Source organism: Lontra canadensis, unplaced genomic scaffold, assembly GCF_010015895.1.
Source record: "Lontra canadensis isolate GAN:19392208 unplaced genomic scaffold, GSC_riverotter_1.0 scaffold8, whole genome shotgun sequence".
Lineage (NCBI taxonomy): Eukaryota > Metazoa > Chordata > Mammalia > Carnivora > Mustelidae > Lontra > Lontra canadensis.
In genome coordinates, this window is record NW_022631002.1 from 13,365,040 (window position 1) to 13,382,254 (window position 17,215).

The 17,215-nt window shown below is 44.5% G+C and overlaps 1 protein-coding gene across 11 annotated transcripts; it reads right to left on the reverse strand.

Annotated features, from left to right (window-relative positions):
* Positions 1 to 1,380: 1,380 nt before the first annotated feature.
* ZNF23 (zinc finger protein 23) lies at positions 1,381 to 15,950 on the reverse strand. 11 transcript variants are annotated; one of them, XM_032854004.1, is made up of 6 exons: positions 15,458 to 15,950; positions 11,094 to 11,163; positions 10,480 to 10,538; positions 7,946 to 8,072; positions 7,240 to 7,353; positions 1,381 to 3,652 (listed from the first exon to the last, which is right to left on the reverse strand). In XM_032854004.1, the coding sequence occupies exons 3-6, from the start codon at positions 10,510 to 10,512 to the stop codon at positions 1,863 to 1,865; spliced, it is 2,064 nt and encodes a 687-aa protein (XP_032709895.1). In that variant the 5' UTR covers positions 10,513 to 10,538; positions 11,094 to 11,163; positions 15,458 to 15,950; the 3' UTR covers positions 1,381 to 1,862. The 11 variants fall into 11 exon arrangements, with proteins under 11 accessions (XP_032709895.1, XP_032709899.1, XP_032709894.1 ...); XM_032854008.1 differs by having other exon boundaries at positions 7,946 to 8,122; XM_032854003.1 differs by having other exon boundaries at positions 10,480 to 10,544.
* Between the last annotated feature and the right edge of the window lie 1,265 nt (positions 15,951 to 17,215).

The window sequence follows — 17,215 nt, forward strand, 5'->3', positions numbered from 1 at the left end:
TGTTCCTGATAAGGCTTCCACTGGACCCAGGCAGCTCTGGGCTGGAGTAAAGAGCACTGAGGATACAAGATGGCGGGACTACTAGGTGATGGAGCCATGTGACTTCATGAGGTTCTGAAGGTGTCTAACTTTCTTCCTTCTCTTGTCCTTAGGCTCTGAGCAGAGGACCTGTCCTGGACAATAACAAACCTACAGAGAGGAAGAAAACCCTCAAGGACCATCTGGGTGGGAAGGGCCTTGAATTCTGGGACCAGCCCTTACCCACTGACAAGAGCCTGAGACCCAGAGAGAGACCATGGTCACATAGGACACTGGTAGCTGATTCCAGACAGTAGGTTCTATCCTTAGTGGTTTTTGACCCTCCTAGAATCCCCACCTTGGTCTTGCCATGGCAGAGAAACTGCCAGACCCTGCTGGGAGCCAGGACCAGGCCTAGTTGGGTATAAACCCAACTAGTGGCTGCTCATGGACCGGGATGGTTTGGGGAGTGCTGTGGCATTGTGGCCTGGGTAAAGGGACCACATCAGCAGCTGATTTGCTGTGTGACCAGAAGTAGTGCCATCCATCTTTGGGCCTGTTTCTAAGTAAATGAAGGACTTGGACCCATGGCCTGGGGCACTTTTGGGTCTTAGTATGTCATCTGGAACTGCCAGAGGAGCAGGGTCAGATAGTGGGAAGAAAAGACATGCTCCTTCTTATGTTCTGGGGGCTCCAGGGTCTGGCCTCCACCCTTGCTCAGCTTCCAGGAGCCTGGGGGCAGAGTGATGGGAGTTACACACAATGGCATCCCCCCGACACTCTGCTGGGGTCCTATATCACATCATTTGCTTTCTAACAGGAATGGTTCCTTTGAAATATTCAAGATAGCATCCCTAGCCAACAGTGGTTGCTTGAGCTACGGAACACGCAAGGGCAGGTGTCAGTGGCCTCTGGGGGTGCCGTCTCTGCATACACAGGGGACATTGTGGCTATGTTTGTGTCTGTTGGAGGGTCTGTGGAAGAGTGGTCAGAGGGCTCCCTGTGTATGACTGTGTGCATGTTTCATTTTCAATCCTTAGAGGACTGAGACTGAACATCTCTTTATTAAGTTATTTTAATATTTAAAAAAAACTGCCTGCTGATGTCATTTTTCTGGGTTTTATTAGATTACTTTTCTCTTGATTATAAAAATCTACCTTTACATATTAAAGACTTATAAATTGCACAAAGGTATTTCTACTTTTTGTGCTTTATCTTTAAACTTTATTTGGGGTTATCTAGAAAATATTTAAATTTGAAAAACCAACGTACTGATATTTTCCCTTATGGTTGGTTTCTAGCTTTCATATGATGCTTAGGAAAGGTTTTCTCCCTTCCATGAACATAAAGAATTTACTCATCTTTTCTTTCTAAGGAAATCTTTATTGTTTATCCTCTTTACAAAAGGGATACATGCTTGGTGTCCAAAATGAAAGGGAAGTAAATTTAGGTAGAGGGAGGATCTTCATGAGTCTTCCTATCCAAGAACAAGGTTTCCCTCTCTCCCCATTTATTTTTCCTTTTGTGGTCCTCAGTGGAGATTTCTTTCTCCATATAAATCCTGTATAACACTTAAGTTTATTCCTAGGAGAGCCACTTTTCTTGATGATGTTGGGAATGGGATCTTTTCATATTTTCTAATTGGTTGTCGGTGTAAGACAAGCTATATATTTTTGGTTGTTACTTTTTAACCAGTCATCATTCCTGATTTTAAAAGTAAGAGGGGAAAGATGTGTTTCCATGGGAAGATGCCATATTCATTTCCCTCAAGGTTTTCCACCACAGTGATTCTGATGATACTTGATCCATTTCATTAACTTTGAGAGTTTTCTACATCCTTCTCATTAGGATTTTCCTTCACTATGGACACTCTGATGCTGAGCAAGTTGGAAGCTAAACCTGAAGGTTTTCCCACACACGTTACACACGTAGGGTTTCTTCCAAGTATGGACAGTCTGATGTATAATACAGTCAGAACTATAGCTGAACCCTTTGCCACACTCCACACATCTGAATGGTTTCTCCCCAGTGTGGCTTCTCTGATGCCGAATTAAATGGGCATTAACATGGAAGGCCTTTCCACACTCCTTACACTGAAAGGGTTTCTCTCCAGTATGGATCCTCTGATGTACAATATAGTCAGAACTACAGCTAAATGCTTTTTCACATTCCATACATTTGAAAGGTTTCTCCCCAGTGTGTATTCTCTGATGCCTTGTTAGTTTGGCATTGATACTGAAGGCTTTCCCACACTCCTTACACTGATAAGGCTTTTCTCCAGTATGGATTCGGTGATGATCGAGCAGGTTTCTTTTAGAAGTAAAGCATTTCCCACACTCATTACACTCAAAGGGTTTCTCCCCAGTATGAATCCTCTGATGCTGCATGAGTTTTGCATTAACGCTGAAGGCTTTTCCACACTCACTGCACTCATAGGGCTTTTCCCCGGTGTGGATTCTCAGATGCTGCCGCAGCTGGGAGTTACACCTGAAGGCTTTCCCACATTCGTTACACCCATAGGGTTTCTCACCTGTGTGAATTCTCTGGTGCTGGATTAACTTCCCTTTGACACTAAAGGCTTTTCCACATTCAGTACACCCATAGGGCTTCTCGCCTGTGTGGATTCTTTGATGCTGAATGAGTTTTGCATTATTACTGAAGGCTTTTGCACACTCCTTACACTGATAGGGCTTCTCCCCAGTGTGGACGCTCTGATGCTGTCGCAGCTGGGAGCTGCACCTGAAGCCTTTCCCACACTCATTACACTCGTAAGGTTTCTCTCCAGTGTGGATCCTCTGATGTTGAATTAATTTTGCATTCACATTGAAAGCTTTCCCACAGTCTTTGCACTCATAGGGCTTCTCTCCAGTGTGGACCCTCTGGTGTGTGATGTATGCAGAGCTACAGGTGAAGCCACTTCCACATTCCTTGCACTGATAGGGCTTCTCTCCTGTATGGATTCTCTGGTGCCGACTTAGACTCCCACTCACGCTGAAGGCTTTCCCACATTCCCTGCACTGATAGGGCTTCTCCCCGCTGTGGATTGTCAGATGTGTGATATAATGGGAACTGTAACTGAAGCTTTTCCCACACTCCACACATTTGAAGGGTTTCTCCCCACTATGAAGTCTCTGATGCCAAATTAATTTTGCATTAATGCTAAAGGCTTTGCCACACTCTTTACACTGATAGGGCTTCTCCCCAGTGTGGCCATCTTGATGCTCAGAGTTACACCTGAAGGCTTCCACTAATTCTTCACATTTAAAAGGTCTTTCCCCAGAATTAATTATTTCATGCTGAATAAGTTTTGTGTCAAAGCTGGAGGCTCCCTCCAATCCTATACATTCAGGAGGCTGCTCTCCATGGGTGACGGCGTGACACTGACCCAAGTTTGGACTCTGACTAAACAAACACTCCTCCACAGGGCTTGTGTCGTCTTTCACTGTTCCGTCAATGTTGCTATTTTCTTTCTTCATGCTTCCTACCAAATGGACTTCCTGCTGTTTCTCTAGAATACAGGCTTCTGAAAAGTCTGTCCCCTGGGAAAAGTGCCTCTGAAGTTCAAATGATGTATTGTGTTTTTCTTCATACACTTCCTTTGTCAAATTATTGTCAGTCTGGATATCAATATCTACTATTTAAAAAAACCCAGAAAACATAAAATATCATGTAAGAACCATGTTAGAGAAAAGAACTATGGTAAAAGGAATAAAGAATCTTAGTTAATCAAGGGTCTCTTGAAAACCACCAAACTAGGTCAAAGAATCTAAGGTTCATTCATAAGGTAGAGTAATATGTAGCTGGTTTAAAAAAAAAAAAAAAAGGGAAGGAAGGAAGAAACAAATCCATATGTGCTGATGTGAAAAGATGTCCAAGATACACTATTAAATGGAAAAACAAACTGACAAATGGATGTAAGGCAGATTCCATTTGTATGAAGGAAAAATAAAATGGGCTGATATATACTTATATATTTGTATGGGCATGCCTAGAAAACTCCTGGAAGAATACACAAGAAACTGAGCAAATTAGTACAGGAAGTCTGGGAGACTTTGTTCTCCAGCGTGCTTTCCACACTTCCTGTACAGTTTTGAGCATGAACAATTTCAAAAGATTACCAACCTCTACGCAAATAACCAGTAACATAAAGGTTAAGTGGGACAGTAATGGAATAAAATCCTAGGTTTTATCCACCGGCTGAGCATTCTTTCCTTGAGTCACACTTTACTATACTCTGCAGTTTTTTTCTCTGCTATCCCCGTGTCCTTAAGTCCCTTGTTGATAAAAATGGAAACTGCTTAAGAAGGAAAAGGCACAGGATCCAACAACATGTAGCAACACTGAGGACAGCAAGAGTTTGCAGCACCAGGAGGTGAAAGGGAAAAAACTTTGTTTCTCTTTTTAGAACTTAAACTCATGGCTTTTTAAATAGCATTCCATTCTTAGAAGTATCTTAATTTAAACAGTTCTCTTTATACTGAATGTCTCTATGCTGAATGTCTGTTGGAAATGTTATTTCCAACATTTTATTATATAGAATTATGTTGAACTTTTGTTAATGTTCATCTTTGTCTGTATCTCTGATTACTTTATTAGGATAGTCTAGGAGAGAATATCCAGACTATCACGGACAGACTTTAAAAGGCTCTTGATATGTACTGCTAAAGTACTTTCTAGAAAGACTACAGATTCACATTCACCTCCAAAAATCTATTCCAGTTTGGTGTATTCTCTCCATCAATGTAACTGTTCTCTGTATGAACTAGGGAAACTAAAGGAACTCCATGAAAAACTGCTTTTTGCTTATTTTCCTGCTTCTGTTCTTGCTAGGACCTGTACCCCTGCCTTGTACATGCCTTACAGTACAAATGATGTATGTCCTTCTTACAAGGGTCAAGGAGTTAATGATTTTTTGGAGTCTTTCAGCACAGGTGATAACATCTAATGACAAGCAGGGTCATCATGTACATTTTCTAGGCCACTGACTCTAGAAGTCTTGATGCCAAAAATCACCTAGCTCCAGGTAATAAGTGCTTTATGGAGGACACCTAGGCACTTGTCTTTGTTCTGACCAGCTCCTGAGTGTCTGAAGAGGACATGTATACTGGACCCACCCCAATCCTCAGTAAAAACCCTAGACCCCAAGCAAAGAAGACACTCACTCTCTTTTTCTTTCTGAGTCTCCCAAACACTCCATCTGCTATATTCTATCACTTATGCTATTCAATAAACTCTGCTCTCACCTCCTCCTGGCTTGCACTTGATTTCTGTTCTGCTCAAAGCCCAGGACCCTCTTGGCTGGTCCTACAGGAGCCTCCCCACCCCCGGGTCCTTGGACCCGGCCTACCTATGTCAAGTGTGTTAGGTGGAACATCTCTATTTTAATTTGTATTTCATTGGTTTCTAAGAGGGTGAAGATTTTTCTCATTTATTAAAATTTGTACTTCTTATGTGGATCACACTTATATTCTTTGCCAATTCTTCTATACTCGTGACCTTCTATTTACCAAATCCTACGGTGTGGCAGATGCTATCAGTTGCTTAACCAATTCCATTCTCCCTTTCTTCCTTACTAATATATTTTCCAATTTTTTTGAGGTAGCAATAAAAACTACAGCTAAAAACTGTATTTTCCACACTCTTGCAGTAGGGGGCCGTAAGACAGTTCCAGCAAATGAGATTTAAACAGAAGTCACTGGATAGGACTTCTGAAAGTTTTTGTTTTTTGTTTTCTGAAAGTTTTTTTTTAGAAGAGAGTCCACTCTGCTGACATGGGCCTTGTGCCCTGTACCTACCTTCCCCTTCTGTCTGCCTAAAAGCCATTTGATTCCTTGCTCCAATTAACCTTCACACACTAATTAATGTTTCCATTTTCAGCATAGATCATGATGGTTATTTGAAAACTTCAGACTTTGGGATTTTCTGTTAACTACAGAATGAAATCCAGACTCCTTTGAGGAGCTCCACAACATCATTTCTTTTCCCTTCTATATGCGATCCGCTTTAAACTCATCATTTTGCAAAACATGTCTTCCTTGGTCAGGGATCATCTGGCTGAATGGTCACAAGGAACAAAAATCCACTGGAACTATCTTTTTATTTTATTTATTTTATTTTTTGAAAAAGATTTTATTTATTTGACAGAGAGAGAGAGAACACAAGCAGGGGGAGAAGCAGGTTCCCTGCTGAGATCATGACCTGAGCCGAAGGCAGCCACTTAACCAACTGAACCACCCAGGTGCCCTGAAACTGTCTTTTTAAAAAGAAGGATTCACTAAAAGGATACAAGTGGGAAATGGGAAATCATTTCGCAACTACTCTGCTTAAGCCAACGAGTAGCATGCTACTTCAACTATGGTCTAGGAACCAGAAACATTGGCAGAATCTGAGAATTAACAGAAATGCAGAATCTTGGCCCTACGCCAGACTTACTAAATGACAATATGCATATTTGCAAGACACCCAAGGGATTCATTTGCATATCATTTGAGAAGCACTGAATTGAGAACACTTTCTCCTTTCCACCTTATTTCCCACAGCTTACTATACAGCTGTCTCCTCCAAAAAAACAAAAAACAACAACAAAAAACTAATAAAAACTAATACTTCATTGAGCACACACTACAAGTTATGCACTTAATATGTATTATCTTATGTAATCCTCAACCCATAAGACCAGCACTATTTTCTCATTTTATTACCCTACTTTCAGGGATAAAAACACTGAAGCTTAGAGAACTCAAATAATGGACCTGCTTAAAATCACAAGTAGGAAGTCATATAACTAGGAAGAGCAGTTAGGATGGTACCTCAGGGAAGTCTACTCCAAAGACTGTACTTTTAACCACCAGGCTACTCTGTCTTTCTGTATAAAAAGACTGTTAATTCTCCACCCATCACATTAAGTGTACAGTGCTTAGAAGTAGCAAGGACCTAAACACAGCATCCATTAATTTCATCTGAGAAAGGCAGAATTCCAAAATTAGGACTGGAAAGAATCAGAATGAGACATCTGAAAAAAGATCTGCTCTTGGAATCAGAAAGAAACAACAAACTAGAAAAAGAGGTCCAACTGTACCTATCTCTATAAATCATCATTTATTTAAATTTTACTCTGTACAGCTGGCTCATAAATGTGGCATGCTTATATGCTGCTTAAGCTGACCTCCTTCTTAAAGAGTTAAACTTTCCCCCTTATTAGGCAACCTGTATGTCCCTTACCAGTCCAGAGGCCCTGGGGGCCTATTTCTGTTCCAGCCACCAGTGGAGATGGGCGCCCCAGCTCACCTGCTCCCTCCAGTTGTGAGATCACAGCAGGTTTGAGAAGCGAAAATCCTGTTTAGGGGGAAAGAAATGGGAGACACAGGTGAATAATGTCCCACAGATGAGTTCTTAAGCATCTCCTCAGACTGTCTTGGCAATGGGATGGCAAAATTAAAGAGTGCTAGGGGATCCCATGCCTAAAAACTATGGGAAAGCGGGGTTTCAGGGGGACAACTGGAAAGATGGGAGGCTTGGAAGGTATATGTGTGGGGGGGAGTGCCTGAGAAGGTGTGGGAGGAGTTGAGAATGGCCCAGACTTGGGCCCAGAAGGCCTCAAGATACACAGGTTGGGTGTGGGTGAACCCAAAGATAATGCTGTGTGAAACAGTAAGTTTCTTTTTTCCACACTGTATCCAAACCACAACTTCTCGAGGGTGGATAGAGAGAGCACACCAGTCCTGGCAAAGTCCTGTATGGGCCCAAAAAAGGCTTGAGGTTCACCCTTCCCAGCAGCCCCTGACTCAAGGGGGATTAGGAATCTCAGCCCCTGGGGTTCCCACTCAGTAAAGGATTACCAGAGACCCCACCTGCAACCTGTTAGGGGGCAATAAGCCAGGAAACCCCAACTGGCAGAGTCCGGGTCCCAGGGGGAGAGAGGCCTTACCCAGGGAGGCCACATTCCCATAATTCTCCAGCATCACATCCCTGTACAGGGCCCTCTGTGCAGGGGACAGGCCATCCCATTCCGTCTGGGTGAAGTACACAGCCACGTCCTCGAAGGTCACCGACTTCTGAAACAACAGGTTCCTGCTGCCCTAGGGCCAATTCCATGGCTCAGGCCCTAAGTGAGGGGCAGAGGGCAGTATAAGGGCTTGGGGAGGGAGCTTGTGAAGAGCACAGAATTAATGAAAAGGGGACAGGTCTGAGAAATAGCACCTGGAAGATACATAATGGAGAATATCTGACTTCTCTCATGGCAGGGAACCTCATGCCATATTTTACATTTATAAACGATATCCTAAGTTGAGATGACAGGAAGAAAATTCCCATAATCGAGTTCCCCAAAGCAACTCCACTGTTTCCATTAGGCCCCGTCCTCAGAGGCAGATGCAGCTCAGGACCAACCCACCAGCGTTCCCATTCGAAATCTCGGCTTCTCCATCCTGCTCCCCTCCCCTGATAACCTCCATCCACCCTCGAAGAAGAGCTATGGCCTCCATCTGGCCCAGCGCCCGGCTGTCACTGCTGCTGCTACAAAAGGCAGTGCAGCTGCCTGAACACCACCAGCAGTTCTACGCCGTCCTGACTGGCTAAGGTGGGGGCCGCGGACCATTCTGCTCCCAGAGGCATCTTGCTGAAAATCCAACATTTTCTGTTACCCTCTCCCATTCAAGCCTCTCATCCTTTTCATCTTTACCCAAGAATTCACTGTTTCTCCGAGAAGGTTCGGGAAACGGGAGATCAGCCTTCCAGTGGCCACCCGTCCAGCTGCTCGTCTCTGCATCACTCCATGTGCTCAGCACAGGCTCTGCCATCAGGGCTGATGCCTCCCTTTTGGGGAGCTGTAGCCTCTGGTCGCTTTCTCTCTCTCTGCCCCCTTCCCAACAACCTTGGAGACACACTGGCAGGGATATGCCCTCAATTGCTCTCTTCCAGAATCTGTCTTGCTTCCTTCTACTGACTTCAGCCATCAGCAATTCTAGTCCAGCCTCTGCGTGAGTCTGCAAGTCATTCATCTGTGACCTTGGATGGGTCATAGAACTTCTCTGAACAATATGAAATGCCTTCACTGCCGCCACCACCACCCTTCACCCTCGGAAGTTGGCGCCTCTTCCTGAACCCCAACATCCCCCACCATGTGTGCAGGAAGCCTCAGCCAGAACCCTGGGGACTGTTCCTGACTCCTCCCTCTCCCTTACCTACCCCCGCCGCACCCAGTCCTTTGACTCTCAACGTCCTAAAGCTTTTCACGTTAAGCATTACTTGAACTGGATTCTTTTTCTTTAACAACTACTTTCCTTGATGAAGCCCACATCAACCTGGACCAATGGAATTCTTACTGAAGTGGTCAGCTTCTTTTCGAATCACCCCCAAAAATTATTCCCTACAAAGCCATCGCAACTCTGACCATGTTAACTTCACGGGTCGCACACGTATCATAAGGATGAGCCGGGAAGAATCAAACACAGTCAGGGGGCGGGGGTGCCTGGTGGCTCAGTTGGTTAAGCAACTGCCCTCGGCTCAGGTCATGATCCTGGAGTCCCGGGATCAAGTCCCGCATTGGGCTCCCTGCTCTGTGGGGAGTCTGCTTCTCCCTCTGGCCCTCCCCTTCTCGTGCTCTCTCTCTCATTCTCTCTCAAATAAATACATAAAAATCTTAAAAAAAAAAAAAATCAAACATTGGCTGTATGACCTTGGGCAAGGCACTCTACTCTCCGTTGCCCTCGTGTCTTCTGTGGCAGAAAGAGCACGACCCAGCCCCTAGCACAAGGGGCAGTGTCAGGACTAAGCGATCCACCCGAGTGCTGAGTGTGGTGCCCGCAGAAGAGCAGGCCTCAATGTTACTGGAGTTCCTGTGACTACCGTTATTTGCAACCTGTAGTCCATGGAGGCCCATGGATGCGCTTCAGGGCATCCATGAAGTCCCTGAAACTGTATGGAGGATGTGGTTTGCATTTCTCTGAGCCGGGGGAGGGTCCAGAGCTTTTATCAGAGACCTAAGTTGGAGCTCCTACACCCAAGCCCTGAAGGCCTCTCCGGGACACAGTGAGACATCCTGTCCCACAGGACTTTCTTTCCCCCTCTTTGGACCCCACTCGTCTCCCTGCCCCCACCGAGCCAGCCTTCATGATGACCCAGTCCCACCACTCCTCTTCACCTACGGCCCGGCCCCCGGGCAGCCTCATCCTCCACTACCCCCTCCATTCACACCCTCGAATGGAGCACCCTCCACGGGCGGCTCCCATGTTTCCTTGTCACCAGAGGAGCAAAGCACCTCGGTGTGCAGAACGCTTCACTCCTGCCTTTGGGGTGCTCTCCTGCTGCTTCCGTCCCTTCACACCACCGCTCTTCTCACAAGTGCCAGGCGGAAGCGAGGAGGGCCCCTCCAGCTTCCACCACAAAGCTCACCAGCTTCCCTTCTCGGTTTTCTTCAGTTTGAAACTGTTTGGAGGAAGAGCGGAAGGAGCCACAGCTCACCTGGGGCCAGGCGGTCAAGGGCATGGCTGCCATCACGTGCTTTCCCTCTCAGAGCAGGGCTGGAGCTGAGGAAAAACAGAGAGAGTGTGTGAGGTGAACCCCGTCCCAGAAGGAACCACACAGCCCCTCACAGGGGCTGCCCTGGACAGGCAGCCACTGTCCAGACAGGAGTGCAGCAGGCGCTGCCACATGAGGAAGGGGGGCCCCCCCAGCCATGACACTGATGCTGTCAGGAACCCCAGGATTTCACAATTCTGACACATATCACACACACAAGGGCAGACATAAAGTGTATTCAGAGCCTAAAGGATAATAAAACAAAGACCTACATAGCAACCATTCAGCTTAATAAAACATTACCAAGATCTTGGACTTACTTGTTTCCCTCTAAACAAGCAACACCCTCGATTACACTGCAAGAAAAGCCACGCTGGGAGGGCTGCGGCCCCCGCACAGAGACCTGAGTCAAGCCCCTGGGAGCTGAAGGAGACAGCTGCCCACTCCCCGCACCCCCCAAAATCCGCCGGCTCCCTCACACAGCTGAGTGTCCTCAAGAGCCCCACTATCTCTGTAGAGACCTTGGGAAGCCAGCCTCCCGCATGGCCCAGGCTTACCTTTAAGGTCCCAGGCTGCCTCCTCATGTTCTCCAGCCTCTGATAGTGAAGAAGCCAGAGCCTCAGCTCCCTGAGAGAGGGGGTCACTGTATCATCTAGGGTCCCAGGACCCAGCAACCCTTGTTCACTGTATTCAAAACATATGGACTGCTTATTTTCGGGTTTTTGCTGCCACCAAAGTTAGTCTTGAAAATACGTGTTTTCCTAAAATACCATTCATGTCTTCCAGGATTTCAACTTGAGTGCAGAGTTGTGGAAACCACTGGTTCATGATTCTTCCCATTTCTTCCATATCTGGAGCTACTTTGCTTTTCCCACTTTTGCATACATGGATACATGTGTTTTCTAGACCCCTTCCCCATTGTTAATGTTACGGATGGAAGGTGTCCCCTCCAAGATTCATACGTTGAAGTCCTATCCCTCAATGTGACTATATTTGGATATAGAACCTGTGAGGAGGTAATAAGGTTAAACGAAGCCATAAATCTGAGCCCTACTCTGATAAGGCTGGTGCCCTTATAAAAAGGAGGAAGGACACCAGAGGTCTTTTTCTACACATGCAGACCCAGTGAGAAGACAGCCACCTGCAACCCAAGGAGAGCCCTCACCAAGAGCCAAATTGTCTGGCACCTTAAACTTGGGCTTTCAGCCTCTAGAACTGTGAAAAATAAATTTCTGTTGTTTGAACCATGCAGTCTATGGTATTCTGTATAGTGGCCTGAGCAGACTAATAAAGTTAACTTGGACAATGGTTTGTGTACCTGAATGCTGTTTTATTTTTAAAGAACAATTTTTTCTATTTATTTAGAACACCACTCTTTTCTATTTCCTTTTAGCTCATTAAGTTCTGCTTTCTTTGTTTCCTTAGTACCTCTGTGAGAGGTACACCTTCTGTTCCCCTCTAAATCCTCTTGTCTCAGTCCAGTGCCAGAGACTTTGACCGGCTTTGTGCGGGTATAACCCACCAATGCATCCTCAAAGATCTATACCACATATGGCTGATTCCTGCCCTGGGGCTTCTCTGGTGTCCTGTGGGGGGGGCATCTGCAGATACCCACGGACACTTGCTAGGTCCTGAAAGGCAGAAGTTAATGCCTATGAGAATACCCATGACCAACAGGGGACAGAGGTCAGTGGATAAATACTTTCCCCTTCAGTCTCCTACGTGAGATTCCAAGGCTCCTCAATGATCCTACAAAACTGAGCACCAGTAGCCTGTCGACAGGCCAGCCTGACAATGTGCCCTTGTATTGGCTCTCCCTCTCGTTTTGTTCCCCTTGTCTTCCACTCTGCCCTTGGGAAAATGTTCCCGAGTAAACTGCATGCACACAAGTTTCTGTCCTGTGTTCTGCTTTTGGGGGAAGCTGGACTACAGGCTTTTTTCTACCTTTTTTTTTTTTTTTAAAGATTTTATTTATTTGAGATAGAGCGAGAGTGAGAAAGAGTAAGAGCACAAACAGGGAGAGCAGCAGCCAGAGGGAGAAGTAGGCTCTCCAGGGATCCTGAGGCGGGGGATCAATCTCGGGATTCCAGGACCATGGGATCCTGAGGCGGGGATCCTGAGGCGGGGGCTCAATCTCAGGATTACCGGACCATGACCCAAGCTGAAGGCAGACAATCGACTGAGTCACCCAGGCATCCTTTTTTTCTACCTTCTTGAGGTTGCATGATTTATTCATTTGTTTTCATTCTTTCCTATTTAGCAATTAAAATCTGTAAACCCATAAATTTTCCCTTTGAATACACTATTGGCCACATGCCAGAGGTTTTTTTTTTAATATTTCATGTTTTAATTATGTTAATTACATTTTATAGCCTGTCAGCAACTGTGTTTTGTCTCCGACCACAGACTGTTAGGATAGTTTGTTGCTAATTTCTTCTCTGTTCAAAATTTCTGGCTTTACTGCATAGTGTTTAAATAATCTGATCGATTTACTTCTGCTTTACAGATTTTGAGGTCTTTTTCTGTTGACTGAAGTGTAAGTACTTACAAAGAAAACTTATTCTATGATAGAAGAACATGTAATTCTATTTGGATCTAATAAATCAACTCTACTAGTTTTATTATGTAGATATTTCTCTGGAATCCATGATTACTTTTACCTAATTAAACTGAGACAGCCAGTAAAGAGCAAACTCTCACAAAACACCGAGCCTGTATGTATCATGGACAAATCTTTTCACGTCTTTAAGAAATGAGTAATTCTAACACTACTGAAACTGTAGGAGAGAACAGCAAAGTAAGTTTCCTGGTCCTTTTTATGATGCCAGCACAACACTGATACAAAAACCACAAACCAGTCTCATTTATGAATACTGACAGAAAAATCCCCAATATAAAGGAATACACTCCAGTATTTCATTACAGTGACATACCATGACTAAAAGGGATCATCCCACGAATGTGAGTAAAGCTTAATATTAGAATACAGATTAGTATACTTCTCCACATGAATAAACCAAAGAAAGATAAAAACACTCTCCATCCCAACAGATGCCAAAGGCATTTGATAAAATTCAATACTCATGCTTACATTTTAAAATTTATGTCTTAGAGAAACCCTCATTATGTAGAAAACATGTACAAAATTATTCATTGTGAGTATATGAATATCAAACACTGGAAACAACCCACATATCCATTTAGAATACATAAATAAACTGTCCTCATCTTTAAAAAGGAATATTATCCAGCAGCAAAGATGAATGGCTCACATTACATGCCACAACAGAGATGATTTCAGGAACATAATATTGAGTCATACAAGTCCCAGATGACTATATACACTATAAGGCCATTTGCATAAAGCTCAAAAATTAAACATATTGCTTACAGACATATTTTATGAGATAAAATTATTTTTATAAATAGGTAAGACTATGACTAACACAAAATTCAAGATAGTTGTTACCTCTACAGGGGTCAGAAGCTGGGAGCTGTGTTGAGAAGCAGTACTGGAAATGTTCTCCTTAGTGGAGTGGTGTGTTCATGGGTACACATTTTACTACTATGCTTCTTTTTTTTTTTTTAAGATTTTATTTATTTATTTGACAGAGAGAGATACAGCAAGAAAGGGAACACAGGCAGGGGGAGTGGGAGAGGAAGAAGCAGGCTTCCCTCGGAGCAGGATCCTGGGATCATGACCTGAGCTAAAGGCAGATGCTTAACAACTGAGCCACTCAGGCGCCCTGCTACTACTATGCTTCTTAAATGTCATGCTAGATGAAGTGTTCAGTATGCATGAGTAACATTTAAAAAAACATACTTAGCTCTATAATAAGGAGTGATTTCCAGAATATATTGTTAAATGAAACAAGCAAAGTGCAAAAGGCAGTGTGCTACCTCTTGTGTACAAAAAACAGGAGTATAAAAAAATATGTGTGTATACGGTCACCTGTACAAAAAAGAAATAGAAGGATAAATAAGAAACTAAGGAGAATCATTGCTTCAGATATGGACAGGAAATGAAAGGAGCCTGGGATGGAAAAGAGGATGAAAGGAAATCGGGTAGAAGAGATGAGTGGGGGAGTGGTGCTTCTGAGTTTGCCTTTTTCTTCTGACTTTCATAACCATAGTAACGTTTCACATATCCAAATAAATAAATAAATATACGTATATTAAATAAACCAACCAGGATGGGATGGGGTGACAAATCAAAAAGGAATACAAACATCAAATGAGTCTAATTATACTACAACTGAATAACATAACCACACTGAAGTGGTGGGAAAGAAAAGAACTAAATAACTTCGGAAAGCAGTGTTTTAAGTAGGAACTAGGTACTGTAAGGTTAAAAAACCTCTGCCCAGGGGCGCCTGGGTGGCTCAGTGGGTTAAAGCCTCTGCCTTCGGCTCAGGTCATGGTCCTAGGGTCCTGGGATCGAGCCCCACATCGGGCTCTCTGCTAGGCGGGGAGCCTGCTTCCCTTCCTCTCTTTCTGCCTCTCTCTCTGCCTACTTGTGATCTCTCTCTCTCTGTCAAATAAATAAACAAGATCTTAAAAAAAAAAAAACAAAAAAAAAAAAACCTCTGCCCAAATGCTTCTTGAGGATGCACGATTTATTATTTCATTCTTTCCTATTTGGCAATGAAAACCTATAAGAACGTAAATTTTCCTCTGAATATTCGACTAGCCACATTACAGAGATTTTCTTTTTTGTATTTCATGTTTTAATTACTATTTTATAATCTTAGTGTAGTATAATTTTCGTATAACTTTCATTACGGTATGAATGAGCCACTCTGGAACTATCTTATGATGTGTATTTCATGTGTATTCTACAACTGAGCAAATAAGTGATTACAACGTAGAAATCATCCCCAAGTCATTGTCATCCCAACAGCCCGAGACAAGGCCAAATTACCTTTTGGAACTACCAGCTCCAGAAGACGATGCTCTCGAAAAGCCGGACTGCTTCTACTCCCCGGTGACCCGGAGGGGCTCTGCTTTTTTTTGTGCTCACTGAACCCTGATTCACGACCCAATGTTAGGAGTCAGGGGGCATAGAGTCCATACTTGAAACGCATATAGGTAACAGCCCCTGTACGACTTCAACATGTCAAGAATCGCGATATCATAACGGGCTTCACCCCTGCAAATATTCCACCCCGGGGCTGCTCCGACACATCTTCCCGAAAGGTCAGTAGCATCTTCCTGGAACAGAGTGTTGTGGCAGTAATCCACGCCGCGTCTTCCAATTCGGTCCCCAAGTCCAAAGCGGGAATCTAGGACGGACGCAGGAGGACCGCGGACCATCGCCCTACCCACTCTTCCAAGAGCCGGAGGGGCATCCCTACCCAACCCACAGCTACCGGCCAGGGTACCGCCCCCGCCGACCGCAGGCCGACACTCACCTCCGCCGCGGATCTTACCATGGCGCAGTCGGAAGTGCGTCACCAGGCCGCGGCCGAGCCTCTCTAGGAGCGGCGTTGCTCCCTCTTGGTGGTGCTCTGCCCCCGCCCCTGCAGCCCGAGTCTCAGTAACAGGGGCTCCTGGGCCCCCCGCCCCTCTCTGGCGGGACCTGGCCGCAGTGCCATTATTCCTCGAGGTGGGCTGGGGAAGCATCAGAGGGGAGAGCTGGATTCACCCCTGGGGTGGCGCCAGGTATCTGCATTTTAGTAAAGCTGCAGGTGCACCCGGATTTGGGAATTCTGGATTGGGCCTGTGCATCTATCACACGCTGTCACACCTAAGGCTGCCTTTTTGTAACAACTGTTTTCTAGTGACCGCTTTATTCTCCTGTCATGAAGCTCACAGATCACGACTTAGAAGATCGTAGGTAATATAAACAACCCACGTTTTAAAAACTGATGAATGGATAAAGAAGTTGTGAGATAGGTAGATAGATGAGTGGGAACATTACCCAACCATGAAAAAATGAAACCTTGGCCATTTGAAACAATGTGGTTGGAGCTAGAGAGTATTATGCTACGTGAAATAAGTCGGTCAGAGAAAGACAAATACCATATGTCTCATATGTGGAATTTAAGAAACAGATGAACATTGGGGATAAAGCAGCAAACCATAAAGCAAACTCTTAAGGGTAGAAAATAAGTTGAGGGTTACTGAAGGGAGGTGTGTGGGGGATGGGCTGGATGGATGATGGATATAAAGGCAGGCACTTGTGATGAGCACTGGGTGTTGTATATAAGTGATGAATCACTAAATTCTACTTCTTTTTTTTTAAAGATTTTATTTATTTATTTGACAGATAGAGATCACAAGTAGGCAGAGAGGCAGGCAGAGAGAGAGAGGAGGAAGCAGGTTCCCTGCTGAGCAGAGAGCCCAATGTGGGGCTCGAACCCAGGATCCTGGGATCATGGGATCATGACCAGAGCTGAAGGCAGAGGCTTTAACCCACTGAGCCACCCAGGCGCCCCACTAAATTCTACTTCTGAAACTAGTACTACACAATACACTAACTAGAATTTAAATAAATACTTGAAACTACAAAAAACCCCATAATACTATGCTTTCATAGAGGAGATATAAAAGAAAAATGATTTGTAAAAATACACATTTCAATATGTAAATGTCTGGTCATGATTCCTATAGACCTAAAGGTCAGATACTTGCATTTTCATGTTGAATGTGCCTGAACGCCAAAGCCACAGTGCTGTCT